The 18,065-nt window shown below is 56.3% G+C and overlaps 1 protein-coding gene across 4 annotated transcripts; it reads right to left on the bottom strand.

Moving 5' to 3' along the window:
- Positions 1–5,522: 5,522 nt before the first annotated feature.
- On the bottom strand, positions 5,523–18,065 carry ZNF582 (zinc finger protein 582). 4 transcript variants are annotated; one of them, XM_054697396.1, is made up of 5 exons: positions 17,894–18,008; positions 14,561–14,645; positions 13,126–13,252; positions 12,838–12,933; positions 5,523–8,543 (listed from the first exon to the last, which is right to left on the bottom strand). In XM_054697396.1, the coding sequence occupies exons 2-5, from the start codon at positions 14,567–14,569 to the stop codon at positions 7,225–7,227; spliced, it is 1,551 nt and encodes a 516-aa protein (XP_054553371.1). In that variant the 5' UTR covers positions 14,570–14,645; positions 17,894–18,008; the 3' UTR covers positions 5,523–7,224. The 4 variants fall into 4 exon arrangements, with proteins under 4 accessions (XP_054553371.1, XP_037373139.1, XP_054553372.1 ...); XM_037517242.2 differs by lacking the exon at positions 17,894–18,008 and adding an exon at positions 15,784–15,814 and having other exon boundaries at positions 5,524–8,543; XM_054697397.1 differs by lacking the exon at positions 17,894–18,008 and adding an exon at positions 15,205–15,283 and having other exon boundaries at positions 5,524–8,543.

The following is an 18,065-nucleotide window of genomic DNA, read 5'->3' as shown; positions in this document are numbered from 1 at the left end:
TGCGCACCTATGACTGCAGGTGCCTCCTTTTCTTTCCCCCTGTCCCACAGCCCTGTGCCTTTGAAATTGGGGGTGGGGGGGGGTGGAGAGGTCTGTCTACCTGAAGCAAAAGTACACCCTCTATAGTATGGAGAAATGGCCAATTCCGGCACTAGAGCAGACCATACACTGGATAATCCGCCTGGATCTGCTTTGTCAGAAAGTCAGCACTAAACAAAAAACTTAGACCCCACCATGATGGAGAGTTGAGAGGTGTCAACAGAACACAGGAGTTGCCGCAAGAGCTCCTGATGACCAAAGCTAGAACAATCTGAGCAGTAAAATAAAGCAGCACCAGATTATAACCTAAAGAAGGCCGACAAACACTCACTACCTCAACCGAGCAAGCGTGGCCCAGCCTCAGCCCCGCTGGCCAAATGCGCCCTGGGTACAAAATGAGACGAACTTTGCCTCAGTATCTTCCTTTCAAAAGCTGAGACTCCAGTTAAGGCATGAAAAAAACATCAGATGTGAAAGCTGTTCTCCTGAGTGCTGCTCAAAAATGACAAGATCATGACAAAGAAGGAAAGTAAGAGAAACCGGCACAGCCAGGAGGAGCCTGAGGAGACAGAACTACTAAACGCAACGCGCTATCGTGGGTAGGGCCCCCAGCAAACACGAACACCGAGAGAAAACTAAGGAAATCTGAACAAAGCATGGACTTCAGTTACTAAGAGTGTATCAATATTGATTGGTTACTGACATGCCAATGTAAGATGTTCATAGAAGGTGAAGGGAGTGGGGTGTCTGTGGGAGCTCTGTACTATCTTTACCCTTCTCCTCAAATATAAAACTGTTATAAACAATACTGTTTAAAATAAACTAAAACATAAACCTTCCTAATAGAAAGAACATTAAGGCTTCAATTTACCCCTAAAAATTTTTTTTAAAGATTTTATTTTATTTATACAAGAACTGGGGTACAGGCCAGAGGTGTGGGGGGTGAGAGGATTCCCCACAGACAGAGCAGGGAACAGAACAGGCAGACTGCTGAAGGGAGTGAAATACACTGAAATACACTGCTGAAGGGAGCAGCGGGCAAGAGAGGAGAGGTCCGCTTGCCATGTCTGAGGCTGGCGGGGATCAAACCTGCGCTGCAGAGGCTGCAGACAGTTTCACAGCACTGCGCTCAACCACCTGCACACCAGGGAGGCCCTACCTCTAAGATTTTTTTAATACACGAAGTCCAGCACTTGGGGCCTCCCTGGTGGATTACAGGTGAAGTCTCAGCACTATCACTGCTATGGTCTGAGTTCCATCCCTAGCCAGGGAGTCACCAGGGAGGCACAGCAGACCTCTCCTGTCTCCCCACTGCTCCCCTCAGCAGTGGATTTTAGTAGATCGGCCTGTTCTGCTTCCCACTCTGCCTCTGGTGAATCCTCTCACCCACCCTGCACTGTCCTGGCCCATACCCCAGTTCTTGTATGCGTAAATAAATCAATCTTTAAAAAATAAAAATTAAGAATAAAAAAAAAAATTGAGACTTACCTTCATAGGAAAGTCACAGAAATTAAGGTTGAATTTGTCAGAAACTTAACCAATGAAAAAAGCAAATCTCTCAGAATATCTACATGTTCTAAAGGTAAAGATTTCTTAAACAGGATACCCAAAAAAACACTAAATATGAAGGAGAGAGAATATGTGTGTGTGTAACAGTCCTAAATGAAATATAAGAAGCTGGGCCTCCCTGATGGTACAAGGGGGTAAGCACCGTACTATGAAGCAATCCACAGCTTCTGCAGCACAAGTTCCATCCTCGGCTGGCCAGGGAGAAACCCACATGGTGCAGCAGACCTCTCCTGTCTCACCACTGCTCCCTCAGCAGTGTACTTTAATCTGCCTGTTCTGTTCCCCGCTCTATCTCTGGTGAATCCTCTCACCACCACCACCCCCCCCATCTCTGGCTTGTAACCCAGCTCTTGTATGCATAAATCAATCAATCAATCAAAAAAAAAAAAAAAGAAATATAAGAAGCTGAGAACAGTCACTCTATTAAAAGAAGAATTGGAAAGCGAGGTCTATGTATTTTGCAATCTGTACTATGTGCGCATCACGCTCTAATTTAAACATTTGTAAAAGTTAAGTAGAATAAAATTTTAGGTGAATAAATAAGTTTGGGAATTCATATATTAAAATAAAAAGAGCTTTTTAAAGAATGTAAGGGTAATACTATAGAGATTCAGATAAAATTCAGCTAGAGATGATTCCTGATGCATTCAACGAACAGGCGAGGGCTATGGGATGCCCATTTAACTTGGGATCCAGCTCCCAGGTACTGTTACCTCTTAGCTATGTAACAGACACCATACCTTTTCACAAGTGTTAACAATGAACTAAAAATGTGGGAAGAAGAGGGTCTATGCCTCACTACCCTCAGTATTATGCACCCTACAGGCAGTTTTGAATTAGGAAAAATGCCCTCTGAAGAGCTGAAACCAGGCCCTGAGGCGTTCCTTGGGGAATTTTCAAATGAAAGGAAGCATCACTAAGGCCCAGATGAGACTTACACAAGGAGAGACCAACCTGGGGCATGGTTTTCATGAGCTCAACTGTCATTTTCACTTTCTCTCGAGGCTTCTCTCCCGCCAGCGGTAGTGCCTGGGGAGGGCAAGGCTGGAAGAAGAGAAAGGGGAGGGAGAAATGAGGCCTGCCCTGCGCGAGCAGAATCACCAGCCTGAAAACCACCCTCCCCTCTCCCTCGCCTCCCTCTGTCCCAGGCCCACGTAACAGGGAGACAGCGGGCAAGCTCTGGTCCCTGGCAGATTTCAAGTGAAAACCGTTTCTCTTGGGCTTGGCATCCTAAATTCAAGCCTCTTTTCCTAAAAGTTGCCTTCCCATTCTTTGCTTTTAGAGTACAAATGAGATGTCCCGGGTTCTGAATATTACGTTATCGCCTTATCTTTCAGAGCCTGGCAGGGAGGACATCCTCTGTTTCACCCCCTCCCGCACCCGGGTCGTGCTCCTCCCTCGAGAGCCTGAAGCTGGCCGCCTCGGTGCCCGGGGCCGCCAGGCGGGCCCGCCCCCAGCAGCCGCCCCAGTCCCTCACGGAGGGGCCGAGGGTCTGCCCCTTCGCCCTCCCCAGCTCTCGGCCCCGCGGCCCGTCCTCCCTGCCCTCCAGGGGAGGCACCTCCTGCTCGGCGCCCCGCTTCTGGCTTCTCTGGAGCGGGTGGGAAGTCGACGCCCGGGGTCCCCCGGGCCGCACGCGCTCCGCCGGCCACGCAGAGCCGCGCGCCTCGAGCACCAGGCGCCGGGCCGGGCCCAGCAGCGGGACGCGCGGCCCGGAGGGACAGCGAGTGCGGTCGCGCCCCGGGGACGGGCCTCGGGTCCCCGCACACCCCGGGGCGGCCTCGCGGCCCCGCGGGGCTCCCGCCGGCCGAGCCCGGGGCCCGGCCGCCCTCGGGCCCGCGAGGGTCCCCCCGCCCGGCTCCAGCCGCGGCCTCGGCACCGCCCCCGACCGAGGAGCGGCCGCGCGGGCGTCCACAGAGGAGGCGCCGCCCGCCCCCGGGCCCCCCGGCCCCCGGCCCCCGGGCCCCCGGCCCCGCGGCCCTGCGGCCACGGCGCGGAAGCAGCGGCGCTGCCGGACGGACGCCGAGGCCACGCCGGGGCTGCGAGTGCGCAGGCGCCGACTCCCCGGCGGGCGGGGGCCGGCGGGGCGGGGCCCGGCTCTGGGGGGTCGGCCTAGACCGAGCGCGGGGGAGGAGCGCGCGTCAGAGCGAGCGCGCCGCGCTCCCACGCGGCGGCGCTCGGGGAGGGGCCAGGGGCTCGGCGCTGGCGCGGGTGTGCGCAGGCGCGTGAACGCGCGCTCCCCCGCCCTCGCCTGGAGACCGCAGCGTCCCTAGTTACCACGCCGCCGGAGCCGCAGGAGGCGCGCTGGGGAGCCCTCGGTGGGCACGAGTGGGCGCGTCCCGCTGTCTGGATGTCACCCCGCGACCTCGGCCGCGCCAGCCAGCCCCTGGACGTGAGCTGTCTCCAGTGTGCCTCACGCGTCTCTTCTTGACGGCGCAGGAACACCGCCCCACGCGGACGCCCACAGACGGCGGGCGGCTCTGCCCTCCGCTCGCCCCAGACCCCCTCTGGCCACCAGCGCTGACGGGCGAGAAAAGGGGTTTTGTGTTGTCTGCTACTTTTCTCCTATTGCTGCACGTGTCTCTTTCTCCCTCTCGTGAGCACGAGCCCGGAGGTGACAGAGGCTGCGGGTCGGAGGCGTTCCCACAGCCCGACACGCAGGGCTTCTGCGCCGCTGTGAGCTCTCCGTGCTACACAGCGCGAGGCAGAACTGAAGCGGAGAGACAGGAGAGGCCTGGGGCGCCCGGGGGTCAGCGCCCTGGCCGGGGCTCGAGCTCGGGCCGCGGGGGCGGGGGGCGCGAGACAGCGGGGAGCCCAGGGCCAGCGCGCCACAGCCCCGCCCTCGCCGCCAGGCCCCGCCCCGCCCCAGAGCATGCCGGGAGAACAGGCCCCGGCGGTGATCGGGCCCGGCCGCAGTGGCCTCTGGGAAGTGTAGTTCCAGTCGCACCTGGCGCCGTTTCCCGCCCCTTACCTGGGGCCCGTCTGGCCGCGGAGACGGCCTTCACCCGTGGGTTTCCGCGCGTGTGCAGGCGCCTGGTCACGCCAGGGCTGAGGCGTGTGGCAGTCCGCTGCGGGCGCTCCGCGAGTGCAGTAGGGATGTCAGCCCGGGAGGGCGGCGGGCGGCGACTGCGCGGGCGGGACGGGGGGGGGGGGCCAGGTGCGCCCGGGGCGCGCGGACCGCGACGGAGGGCGGCGGGCGGGACCACTGCCGCGGCGCGGGGGCGCTGCACGTCGGCTGGAGCAGCGGGGGTGGCCAGCCCACGCGGGGAAAGGCCCGCGCCAACAAGTACAAACAGCAAAAGCCAACGGCAAGTAGTTGGACCGGAGCACTACATGCAAAGGAGACTTCGCCTAGGAAAAAAGAGGTATTTGGAGTTTTAAAAAACCAACTGTCGCGCCTCCCTGGTGGCGCAAGGGGTTAAGACGCAACCTATGAAGCTGTCCTCAGCCTCTGCAGCACGAGTTCAACCCCCACCCCCCAGCTACCCACATGGCACAGCAGACCTCTCCTGTCTCCACGCTGCTCCCCTCAGCAGGGGATTTCAGCCAGTCTGCCTGTTCTGCTCTCCACTCTGTCTCTGGTGGCCCTTCTCACCCCCCCCCACACCTCTGGCCTGTACCCCAGTTCTTGTATGCATAAATAAATCTTTTTAAAAAATTATCTTTTATTTTTTAAGATTTTTATTTATACAAGAACCGGGTACAGGTCAGATGTGCGGGAGGGTGAGAAGATTCACCAGAGAGAGAGTGGGGAGCAGAACAGGCAGAAGGACCGAAATACACTGTTGAGGGGCACAGCAGGGAGACAGGAGAGGTCTGCCGCGCCATGTGGGTTGCTCCACGCCGGCGGGGATCCAGCCGGCACTGTAGACGCTGCGGACAGCTTCACAGCGCTGCATTCAACCGCCTGGGCCACCAGGGAGGCCCACAACTAGTTGTCTTTTATAAAAACTAAAAGGGAAGGGTTGAGAATAAATGGCCGGGCAACAACATATCAAGCATTACCACTCAAATTTCACGACATCAAACTAGGTCAAAAGGATCAAACTAGGTCAGGGATGGCAAACTTTTTGGCTAAAGGGCCATACAGGCTCTGCAGCCATACAGCGCTTGCACTTAGTGCAAGAGCAGACATAGACACTGTATTTAAAAAACTCACCATGGCTCTGTTCCAATAAAACTTTATTTATAAACAGGCAGCAGGCCAGACTTCACTTGTGCACCCCTACACTAGGCAGAGTAGGCTATTATGTAATGATAAAAGGTACAATTCATAAAGAGGTTAAGTTATATGTCGTTATAAGTCAACATGATCAGTAAAAATTTCTGGAAATTCAAGACCTTGTTTTTAAAAAACTGGCTTTCCCAATCTAGTATACCAAGTTATATAAGAACATGGAGAATTTTATTATACTCCATTGGCTTAAACAGACTCTTTATCCTATTCTTTTTCAATTATCACGGAACATATACAAAAATAAATCTTGTGCATAGCCACAAAAAATGTCAAATTCAAAAATGGAGGCATTTTTAGACATTAACCAATCATAGTAAAATAAATCTTGATGTTTTTATCATTTAGGATGCTTTTGGCTGCAAGTTTACCACATATCCAACTAAATAGAACCTGAGCAGTTAAGATTTGCTTCTCTTACTAACAAGGCATTAGAGATGATTCCAGAATTCGCCTTGTAGCTTAGTGTTGTCACGTCTCTGGGTCAGCTTCTCTGAGTTCCTCTATTTTCCTTTTGGCTTCAAGATGGCTGAAGCAGCTCCAAGCATCATGTCCTCACAGGAAAAATGTTTCAGAGCAGGAAATGAGAGGAAGGACTCTTCCTAATATCTTTTATGGATGAGGAAACCTTTCCCAAAAGCCCCTGAAGATCCCTGGATATGGCTATACGGTGGGAAATATAGGCCATCCTGATCTCTGGAGGAGGCTGAAAAATTAATATCTGACCTCTTTGGATTCTAAGGCCAGACACAGATGCTGCCAGCAGGAAGTGGGTGTGGGCTTATGGCTGCTATAATCCAAAACAAACTGGAGATTAAGACTCCCCTAAATTTGGCTTACTCTTGGATCAAGAAGAAATAAAATCTGAGATTGATAACCACTTTTTAATCATTTTCTGGTTCATTTGTTCTTTATCTATCTGGGTGTTTGGTATTCTCTGTTCAGGCTTTCTGAATAGTAGTATACTTGAGTATTTTGAGTGTTTTGCATTTAAAGGTTCTAAAAATTCCTGAGCAGCTTTAGCTGCCCCCCACAGCATTCAAAGAACTCTCATCGTCATTCTTTCCGTTACATTTCATGGTAATTGCATGAATTATTTCCTCATTATCCCAAGAGAATTTGGCTGTTTTTTTAACCCCATTGGAACTTCCAAGAAAGATAAAATTACTACACTGTGGTTGAAAATAGGAATCTGGAATCTGGAATATAAAAATTTTCCCAACCTTTCCTTGCTTCTTTCACAATCATGCTCTGAACAGTTTAGATTCATATAACATTCAATGCAAACTTGACTCAGGACACACAGACTAGCTCCGATGTGAGCATCCCCACTGGCGTCACGGTCTTCAAGACGCGTGCCCTATGGTAAGGTCTGAACTGATGGGCTACGCTACTGGGCTTTCCCCACTGCTTCCACTCACGTGGCTGCCTGCTAACATAAATTCCCTGATGATGATGAAGGGGTAAGCATTGATGGGAGGTTTGTCGACACTCATCTTGTTCGCTTGGGTGTCTCTCGCATGCATTCTCTGAGGCTGCAGGGCAGCTGACTCGCGACGCCAAGTCCTCCCTGGCTCCTTGCGTCCACAGGGCTGCCCCGCGGCATGGACGGCCTGGTGCTGCACCAGCTGTGAGCAGTGGCTGAAGGCCTTCCCACACGCCTCACATCCATATGGCTTCTCGCCCGTGTGGACCCTGTAGTGCACGGTGAGGTGGGAGACCCTCTTGAACGCCCTACCGCACACCTTGCACTGGTATGGCTTCTCCCCGGTGTGAGTCCTCTGGTGCTGCTTAAGTTGTGAGCTCACCCTGAACGCCTTCCCACATGCCGTACACTCGTAGGGCTTCTCACCCGTGTGAATTCTCTGATGCCGAATTAGAGTTGAGCCTTGATTAAAGGCCTTGCCACAGTCCGTGCATTCGTAGAGCTTCTTGCCGGTGTGAACGGTTTGATGCTGAATCAGCTGAGACCTGTGACTGAAGGTCTTCCCGCACTCCTTGCACGCGTAGGGCTTTTCGCCTGTGTGGATTCTGTAGTGCACTTTAAGGTGTGAGATCCTGTTGAAGGCTTTGCCACATTCCTTACATTGATAGGGTTTCTCACCCGTGTGAATCCGTTGATGTTCAATCAACTGTGAACTTCGACTAAAGGCCTTTGCGCAATCCTTACACTCATAGGGCTTCTCCCCGGTGTGAACTCTCTGGTGTTGAATGAAGTTGGAGCCAGAATTGAAGGCCCTTCCACACTCCTGACATTCATAGGGCTTCTTGCCAGAGTGAATATTCTCATGCTGAATGAGCCGCGAGCCGTACTTGAAGGCCTTCCCGCATTCCTTGCACTTATAGGGCTTCTCGTTAGGGTGAACGCCTGGGTGACCTATGAGGAAGTCTTCCTGCCAGAAGCCTTGTTTATATTCAGGGTATCCATAGGGCTTTTCTTCAGCACGAACTTTCTGATAAAAAGGAAGGGACGCTGGCCGCTCGAGAGAGGCCATTCCTTCAGGACCGAGGATCACAGGACACAAGCGTCCACGTGGACATCCCCACGGTCTGCCAAGCCAGCCTCTGCATTCCCAGCCGTCGAGGAAACTGGAGCACTCGAGGCTGTACCTCGCCAGGCTGTCCACGAGCTCCCACTGGGGGAGCGGAGCCTCCTGATGCTGCTGCGTGGGGGAGACCTCACGGTCAGACCCGGGCGCCGACGCTGAAAGAGAACAAAAAAGCAAGCATGGACCTGGCTTTCCTCTTCCAGAAAGAGAAATCCTACAGCAAAAATCACAAAGTTGACACTCAGGATGACGCCTGCAAGCTCCGGAACGTGTAAAGCAACTGGAAAACGGACAGAGAATACAGGAGGAGAAAACGTGAGACGGGTGAGGGAGCTGAGACAGAGGTCTGAAGCGCAGTCCCGAATGCTCGGGGCTGAGAATCACCTCTGAACCTTGTTTTCAGGTTTTAAAGACCTGTGAAACCCTAGAAAGGACCAAGAGTGGAGCGAAAGTCAATCACTGGGGGGCTAAGGGGAGGAGGGGCTGAGTGGGAAGGCGCACGAGTGGAGGGCTCAGTGCCCTGGATCGCGGTGGTGGTGATGAACAGGATGGACACAGGTATCCATCATCAGCAAAATGTACGTGAAAGGCAGGCGTCTCACTCACGATACGCCAACGGTGCACCTCCACACACCGATCTGGAGATGGGAGGGGCGCTGGGTCCCGTCTGGCTGGAGGAGCACGCTGGGGCGCCGCAGCTGTGGCCTGCTGTGATGCGGCCACCCTGAAGCCGCGCTGACCAGGTGGGAACAGCGCCCACCAAGCAGACGCTCCCAGTTTTCTCCCGCTGCCCAGTGGTGACCTTGGAAAAAGGAGGCTCTAGTTCTCTGCCTAAAGGATGAGGCCCCAACTGCCTGGGAATGGCCCCCTTCCAGAGCCAGGCACGTCACTGCCTGTGCAAGGGGAAGGAAAGTAGGACGTGTGTCTGCTCCGAGCTCCCCAGCACGCGGCAGGCTGACCGCAGTCCACGACCACGCCTGAGTACCGGGGAACTCACAGCTCCTGCCTGGAGCCGCGGGGGAAGGTGGGTGGGAACTTCTGAACGTGTCCATAGTCAGGAAGAACTTCGGGGCCACGTCAGCTCACACGGCAGCAGATCGGAACAACATTCACTTTCGTAGCTGGAACTATGAAGCAAAACTACGTGAGGACGCTGACGCCGGAAAGAAGCGTCAGGCACTGTGAGAAGAATGCTGCTGCTGTCGCAGGTCTCGTTCGTCCTGTGAGCTAAGAACAGACTCCGTGGAGAGGACACAGAGGGCAGCTGTCTGGTCAGACACCCTGTCTGGTGACTCTAGAAGGTTATGGTTATTTACTGTGGTCCAGCAACATCTGGGGGGACCAAAGACAGCTGCTCCCACGGCCACCTGTGAGCTGGTGCGCCACGGTGGGCAGCGTCGGCTGCTACCCCACAAGGGAGGCTTTTACAGCCTGCGCCAACCATGAATGGAGGCCAGCCTAGACAGGAAGAGAGTAGCCTGAACACGCAGGTAGGAGAAGGACTTTTGTTTTAGTGACTAACTGCGCACGACTTGGTCTTTGGGGCACTGTGAGGTGCACCCGAGCTGCGTCTACAGATACACCTCTCTTCAAACCACCTCCTTCCTGCACACCTGAGCCCCTGACAGCTCGGCGGCTACGTGGCAGTCCGAGGGCAGTGCTGCACATTCTGTGAGAGCGTCCCCTCTCATCTGAATGCAGCCAATCAAAGTGACACTCTGCACTCTGAACAACGTTGGAGGAGTCACATTTTGTATTCTGAAAACATACGACAGAACTACTGTAATCTAAACACCGTGGTATTGGCATCAGGCGAACATGCAGCCCAATGGAACAGAGAGAAAATCCAGAACTAACTCTCATTTGGGGTGCTGAGAAAAATGGACATCCAAACACATAGAATGCAGCAGGACCCTGACCTCATGCCACCAACAAAAATTAAAGTGGGTTAAAGACCTAAACATAGGACAAATACGATAAAACTCCTAGAAGAAAACTGGAAAAGCTACGCGATACTAGATTTGGTGGCGATTTCTTTCACATGGCACCACAAACACAGACAACAAAAGCAAAATATAGACAAGTGGGATTGCATCAAACCTGAAAATTTATGTTGAAACAAAAAACAGTGAAAAAGCAACCTATGAAAAAGAAAAATATATTGTAGCCATAGATCTGCAAAAGGGCTAATATCCAGGATAAATAAATCATTCCCCCAAGTCAGCAGCAAGAAAATAAAGCGCTTAGGGCCTCCCTGGTAGTGCAGGCAGTTAAGCACCGCACTGTGAAGCTGTCCGCAGCCTCTGCTGCACAGATTTAATCCCAGCCGGCCGGGGAGATACCCACATGGCGCGGCAGACCTCTCCTGTCTCCCCCGCTACTCCCCTCAGCAGTGTACTTCATCAATCTGCCTGTTCTGTTCCCCACCCAGTCCCTGGTGAATCCTCTCACCCTCCCACGCATCTGGCCTGTAACCTGGTTCTTGTATAAATACATCTTTAAAAAAAAAAAAAAAGGCAAAGAAAGGGCTTGACTAGACATCGGCGCAAATGAGGGTCATCACACGCAGGTGGAGAGCAACATCACTGGTCACTGGAGGAATGCAAAGCGAAAGTACTGAGACGAGGACGGGCTACCGCGGAAAACCCAGACAAGTATGACAAGGATGAGTGGAAACCGGACTCCCGCGCCCTGCTGGTGGGAATGGAAAGGAGCACAGAAACCATAAACAGAAGGGGGGTTCCGAGCATCATCAGACTGACTGTGCGCCGGCAAGTCTGCTCCTTGGCATGTATCTAAAAGAACTGAAGCAGCATCTGGAGAGATACCTGCACACCCATTTCACCCCAACGCTATTTTCAAAAGCCATGAGGCGGAAGCACCCCAAATGTGCAATGAACCCCCAATGAAAACGACACCTCCGCTGAGGTGGAGAACACCCCTCTGAAGCGGGAGCACCCCAGCGCGGCGGGACACGCCTGAGCGCGACCTGGGGAGCTTGTGCGGGCGGCGTTCTGCTGAGTGGTGGGGGCAGACCAGGACCTGTTCACTCCCTGGCCCTCTTGAAGACACACTCGCCACCCCCATGACGAAGGAGCAGATCACACACGCGTGTGGCTGCAGCCCAATGAGCAACAGGGAGGATGGGCGGAGAGGAGGGAGCAGGGACTGAGGAGACCGCTCAGCCCAAAGGAACTTTCTGATGCGGACATCTGCACCCAGCAGGGTCCCGCACCCAGCAGGTTCGTGGGGCTCCTGGGCTTTGAAATGTAGCCGGGGTGGGGGTGGATGGGGAGTTGGAGCACAATTTTATATTTCCGTCAATTTTACTTAAACCTGAACCAGTGCATGTGGCTGGGGTTGCCGTGTCAGACAGCACAGTCACAGGGCTCCAGGCTGTGGGCCAGACTGCCTTCCCCTTGGGGGACAGGATGCTGCAGCAGGTGCTGAGCAGAGGGAACGCACGCCCTGTGAAGTTCCGAGACGGCCACCATGGCCGCTGAGGGAACACACTGTGGCCAAAGGAAGCAGGAGGCCCCGGGGAGTCCACACCAGGAGGACGGGGAGGGCACGTGGGCAGCTGCCGTGCTGCTGGGGATAGGTGGTTCCATCTGGACATTTGAAGGTGGAGCTGACAGGATTTGCTGGGGACTGAGCCAGCGTGTGGGAGAGAAAAGCCAAGCATGTTTCAGCAATTTCTGAGCCGAGCAAGTAGAACAGGGTTGCCTAGTGCCCCCGAGACTAATTGTGGACGTAAGGGGCTAAGCAGAGCGGTGAGGGGACAGCAAGGGCTCCTCTGAATCTGTCAGGCTCGAAGCGCCTGGTGGACATCCGTGTGGCCGGGACACAGGTGGGCACATCGGGGGCAAGCCGGAGGGTGAGGGCAGGCGCTCAGGCTGGCAGGATTGCTGCGTCGACGGGACACTCCGTATTCGTGTCCTCTGAGACCGTAGCCTTGAGCCACAGAGCAGTGCAGCGCTGAACATTCGAAGTGTGGCAACGGCCACTGAGCTACCACATTTTTAAATGCGTTTCATTGTAGCTGATGTACATGTCCGAGGTCACGTGTGGCCAGGGCTCCACACAGGGTGGCACAGCCCTGGGGGCCACTTACAGGGTGGCCACGGTCCTGGGACAGACACAGGCAGAAAGGAAGACGCCCCAGAGTGAGCCCCGGGCTGCTCCAGTGTTCAGACGAGGTGAGGCAGAGGCTGGGATGGTTTTGCGAAGAGGGTGAGAGCGAGAGGTAGTGCTGGCCCGCATGCACAGAAAGACTCGGCACAGAAGAAACCACCAGCCCTGCCACATGCTGTGGACACGCCAGGGAAGGGGATGACCAGGCCTGTAAGTCTGACAGCCTGAAGGGGGAACTCTGAGTCCAGAGGGCCGCGTCCTCGCCCCGCAGCCGGACTCTCGTGCAGGGTCTGCTGCCCACACAGCCTCACTCACCCGCGCACAGGCCCCCCAGAGCCGCAGTCTCCACCACCCAGGGCTCCTTGCCCTGCTCCAGGAAGGAAATCACCTCCGGCTTGGAAATGGTGACACCTGGTGTGGGGAAAAAAACACACTCCCAGTGACTGGGGGACCCGGTCAGCTCCAGCAGGAGAGGCGGATGCAGCTGAGGTGGCGGGGAGGGGGCACCTCAGGGTTGAAAACGACGCACCTCCACCCCACGGAGCCACCCTGGAGCTGTCACAGGCGCCACCTCACCGCCAGGGCGAGGGGCAGGAAACTCACCAAGCGAGACCAGGTTTCCGTAGGTCTCCAGCATCACGTCTCTGTACAGAGCCCTCTGGGCGGGTGCCAGGTGCTGCCACTCCTCCCGGGAGAAGAGCACGGCCACGTCCCCGAACAGGTCTGCGCCCTGGAACAACAGGCGGGTGCTGTGTGTGGGGTTCCAGGATGGTGCGGGGGTGAGAGGAGACGGTGTCCCTGCAGGAGTGCGCTGTCCTGGGGAACAGATGGCAAAAGCACTCTGGTGCGAGCGGGTGAAGCTGAACGCGGATGAGGGCAAAGGAGAACGTTCAGACAAACGAAACAGGTCTGGGATAAAGATTAAAATCTAACTCAGTGGCCTCCCTGGTGGTGCGGGGGTTAAGTCTCAACACTGTGAAGCTTTCCGCAGCTTCTGCAGCATGAGTTCGATCCCCAGCCAGGGAGCTACGGACACCAAACCTCTCCTGTCTCCCCGCTGCTCCCCTCAGCAGTGGATTTCAGTGGGATCCACCTGTTCTGCTCCCCAGTGTGTCTCTGGGGAGTCCTCTCAGCCCCTGCACCTCTGGCCTACACCCGTGCCCTTGGATGCATAAATAAATAAATTTTTTAAAAAAATCTAACTCAGAGCAGTTGGCCTGTGTATGAGCACAACGCTTGCTCTGTGGCTGGAGCACAACAAAGACCTGTCATTGGTTCTTTTATGGAGTCACAACAAAGAATACCAAGGGTTTTTAATAGAGTTTTCCCCAGATATTTTATACTTTTATTTTAAAGAATTTTTATTTACATCTAGCATCGCTTCAAGAGACAGGTGCCTCACATTCCATCAGGACAGAAAACGGGCGTTTCTCCTTCTAAGAAGAATCTTGCACAAGGACGCTTCTATTAACTGCAGAGTTTTCTATCAAGTGAAAAAAATGACTCAACCATTCTGGTGTTTTAGATGGAGGCTGGGTCGGCTCTCAAGGGCCTTCGAAGCTCTGACCATCCAGGTTCCAGACAATTCGTCCCTCTGGCCAGCTGTTTTGCAACCCGACCCCCGCTCTTCTCTCACTGGAAGCTGAAGGAGCTGATGGGCATGGCCCAGGGTCAAATGCTCTGCCAACTGGCACTGGCCCTCACTCATGGCATTAAGGTCTGTGGACCCGGTCACGCTTCAGTCACACCCCCAGCCATTGGTCTCCCCTACGCAGGAGGCCGCAGGCCCATGTCATCACTCCCGCGGGTCCATGAGGCAGGTGCTCATTTAATCAATTTCTGAGCCCTCTGGCCTCCTGGACACCACCACGTCGTGACAAGGTGTGGGCAGGTGTGCACAATACACCCACGGGCGTCGGTGAGCGTGGAGGGGGAAACGGAGGGCACTCACTGCCTCTGGGAACCAGACTCATGGATGGAACCCAGTGGGATGCTTCGGGGTAAGGAAAGCAAATATTTACATGATTTTTAGACTCACAAGGGACATGACTTTTCGGGTTTCATGGGCTGACAGGCCTCCTGGTTCCTCTCCTGGGGCCGGGCAGAGTCCTGAGGTGGCAGAGCTAGGAAAGTGCAAAGGGGGGAATGTCAGGCTGGCCTCATAGTTCCCCAAATGCCAAAATCCACGCCCCCAATCCCTAACCCCGACCCACGACAAAGCTACAGGGTATCAGGACAAACTGCAGACCTTACCCTACCCCAGGAAGCCCTGCTGGAAGGTGACAGGAAACCGATGGCTTTCCGTGCCCTCTCCCGGAGAGACCGAGAGAATTCTACCAGTGATGACGCATGTCCAAGACAGGGAAGCGCAGCCCTGACCACGGCACTGGGCCCACCTTGACCCAGGACGAGGAAGGCTGACCTCAGGTCCGCAAGGACAGTCTGCTTGATTTGCACACACCCCCCACGGTAAAGGCGCCTCCCCAGAACCTGCCGTGCCCACAATGCAGCACCTAGAGACGCCCCACTAACAGCCCCACCTACAGCCCCGCTAAGGGCCTGGCGGCACCCTTCTGCAGATGCTGGTGAGTCAAAAAATGGGGTGCGGCTGCAGGAGCAGGTCAGACACAACCCACCAGCACAGAAACGCCCGACAGACACATGACACCTGCTGACACCGACCCCTTAACCTTCCCGAGCGAGGACGGCCTGAGCCGCCTCGGGCCCGGCGCGCTCTGGAAAGACCAGCAGCCTCGTCGGCGCGGCGGGGCAACCACGGGCGCTCAGGTGTGGGTGTGGTGACGCGCATCTGACGACGCGGGGACCGAGCCCCTGACTCAGCGCCGAAACCAACCCTGCCAGGGTAACACGTGCAAAGGAAGGAGAAGCGGCGGGGCAACGGCACCTCCAGCGCAGCCCCCGCCGCGCGCGAGGCCCCCCGCGGGCTCCGAGGCGGGCGTCGCGCCGGCCCGCCTCCCGGTGGTGGCGCCACACCCCTGCGCGCTCCGCAGCTCCTTGAAAACACCATGGAGCGCGGCGCTGCCCCACACCGAGGGGAAACGGGCGCGCGGGGACCGGGACGCGGAAGCCGCGGACGCTCGGGCGCGGGCGGGGCCGCGCGGGCCGCCGGGAAATGGAGTCCGGCCCGGAGCCCGCAGGCGCGGGCGGGGGCGAGCCGCCCGGTCCCCCGCCCAGGCCCGCCGGCCGCGCCGCCGCTCCCGCACGCGCGCCGGACGCCGGGCCAGCCCCGGGGCCGCTCACCTGCCGCCTGCTCGGGCCCGGGTGCCGCCGCGCCCCGCCGCCCCGGGCGCGCCTGCTCGTCGGCGCCGGCGGACTCGCCGCCCGGGGCCGGAAGATGGCGCCGACGCACAAAGCCCCGCGGGGGCCGCGTCCTGATTGGGCCGGCGCCGCAGTCGCTTCTGGGAATCGTAGTCTCCGGGCGTGACAGGCGGCGAGCGCCAGGCGCTGGATCTCGCGATCTCTCCCGCGGCCGAGGGCGGGCCCGCCGTGGGTGCCGGGGCAACGCAGCCTGCGGGCTGTCCACCGGCGGGGTGGGAGTGCGGTGTTGGCGCGTAGGGCACGGAGGGCAGTGCCCGAAGAAAGTTAAAGGGTCAACTCCAGGGCCCCGGGAAACCCTGCTGGAGCTGATCAAGCCCAAGGAGAGCCAAAATCACCCAGAGGGGAGGAAGGGGGCCCACCCACCCCAAAGGCAGTAGAAAATGTCGGATGGAGGCATCACAAGATCAGAAGCCGGCCGGGGGCTAGAATTGACGAACACGTTAAAGCAGCTACTATAGAGGGCTACTATAGAGACTATCCCCAGGCGGGCGGCAGGGGTAATGTGGGGAGTGACCTGTGACACAAGCACCTGTCTTTACAGAGCAGCCTCCTCACGCCCTGGAAGTGATTACAAGCCTCTCCTAAAGGAAGACCACATTAGAATAACTCCTGCCCTGGCAAAATGCACCTCTGGTCGCGGAACTGCCCTGCCATTATGCAGGTGCCTCGCTATTTCTTTCTGTTCCTAATAAACCTGTCCTTTTAAAAAATCACATTCGCCCGCCTGTGTTGGTGCAAACGTCTTTCTGTTCTGCGAAAACTCGACCTGTGTGATGAAAGGGTAGTTCTGCCAAGACGTTTCTCAGTGTTGAGGGTTAGGGAAGGGGAGATAGGGTGAGACACTGAGCTGGTACAGCTGGAAATCTGCAGACACGTTGGTTATGGCCTGTCTGCTGAGTTAATTTTCCAGCCCAAGGACCTGTCTGGAGGGAGTGGGGAGCAGCACTGTCTGCAGACCAGCCTCAGCACAGGGAGACAAGCTTGAGGCCAGACATCCCGGGGGTGATACAGAGCTCCAGGGTGGACATCACAGACCCTGGCAGCCCTGAAGGCTGCTCGCTGCTGAACTGCCTTTTGTCAGCGCACTGTAAACAGCCAGCTGGAGATGAAATGTGAAGGCGGCTTCTTTAGGGTGTTAACCCCGTCTTCCGGGTTGCTGGCTGTTGATTAAAGCGCACCTTAAGGATTCAATTCCATTCTCCACTTTATTATCATTCGGCAGTGACAGGTGGCTTCACCTCTGGTCTTCTGGTTCCAAGCGGTCATGTAAGGACCCTGCACACTGAATACCACCTCTCATCAAAAGGTCATTTTCACCATGGCAACTCAGGCCAAATGCTCTCCCTTGCCCCAACCTGCTGCCAGGACTGAGAAACGACAACCCAGCAGCACTTGTGCCGTGCACCCCAGGAACGGACAGCGTGAAGTTTCTGCACCTCATTCGAGGCTGGAGCCTGCACGCTTCTCTGGCAGCTGTTTTTACCTAGGAGCGGCCCACTCCAGGGTCTCCCTAGGGGTACTTTGCTCTGTGTACAAACAAACCTCGCTGTTACTTCTACTAGAGTATCATTCAGCTGTGATACCACAGTCACACACCGGGGAGTCCCAACACCCGACAGCAGGTGGCCGGGTGTGGGTGCTTGGTTCCTGGGGCGGCGCTGCGCGCGCCTGACCTGACCATCCAGTGCGGGGGCGCCGTGAGATGCTGCTACACACACGTGCGTGCCTGTGCTCACTTTCTTCTAGTGTGTCAAGTCACCTCCAGGGAGCAAGTATCCTGCCAGAGGCCTGACGGAGGGGAACGCGAACAGCCGACCTGGTAACTCCCAGGACACCCTGACGTCACTGCAGGCGGACGCTGTCAGGCTGTGAGATTCTCGTTTCCTTCCTGGCCCAGAGATGATTCACTTTTCGGGGTAACGTGGCTAAACTTCTTGATTTCGGGCGTGGCCCGAGGCCGCCCGGCCGGCGCGCTGAGAACGGGCCGCGGCCGGGGCGTCCGCCGTCGGCGCGCCCGCGGGTGAGAACGTACCTGGGGTCGCCTCGTAACCACGGCACCGAGACTGGCCAGCGGGAGCCTGTGCCCCACGAACACGCGGTCAGCCTTAAAAGAAAAAAAGAAAGAAAGAGAGGGCAGGAATGACGTCCCGGCGCTCATCTGGCCACAGGCTCCGCCGCGGCGCCCGGCAGCCGCCATGTCTCCC

Source organism: Talpa occidentalis, unplaced genomic scaffold, assembly GCF_014898055.3.
Source record: "Talpa occidentalis isolate TD23 unplaced genomic scaffold, MPIMG_talOcc4v2.1 talOcc4.17, whole genome shotgun sequence".
NCBI lineage: Eukaryota > Metazoa > Chordata > Mammalia > Eulipotyphla > Talpidae > Talpa > Talpa occidentalis.
This window is presented reverse-complemented; position numbering and strand designations above follow the sequence as displayed.

Excerpts from the sequence above, each read along its gene's own strand:
- ZNF582 (XM_054697396.1), bottom strand. Across the intron at positions 12,934-13,125 it reads CGGAAACCTGGTCTCGCTTG|GTGTCACCATTTCCAAGCCG; the intron begins GTGAGTTTCCTG and ends TCCCCACACCAG. Across the intron at positions 8,544-12,837 it reads TCTGGGGGGCCTGTGCGCGG|CGTCGGCGCCCGGGTCTGAC; the intron begins GTGAGTGAGGCT and ends GTTCTCTTTCAG.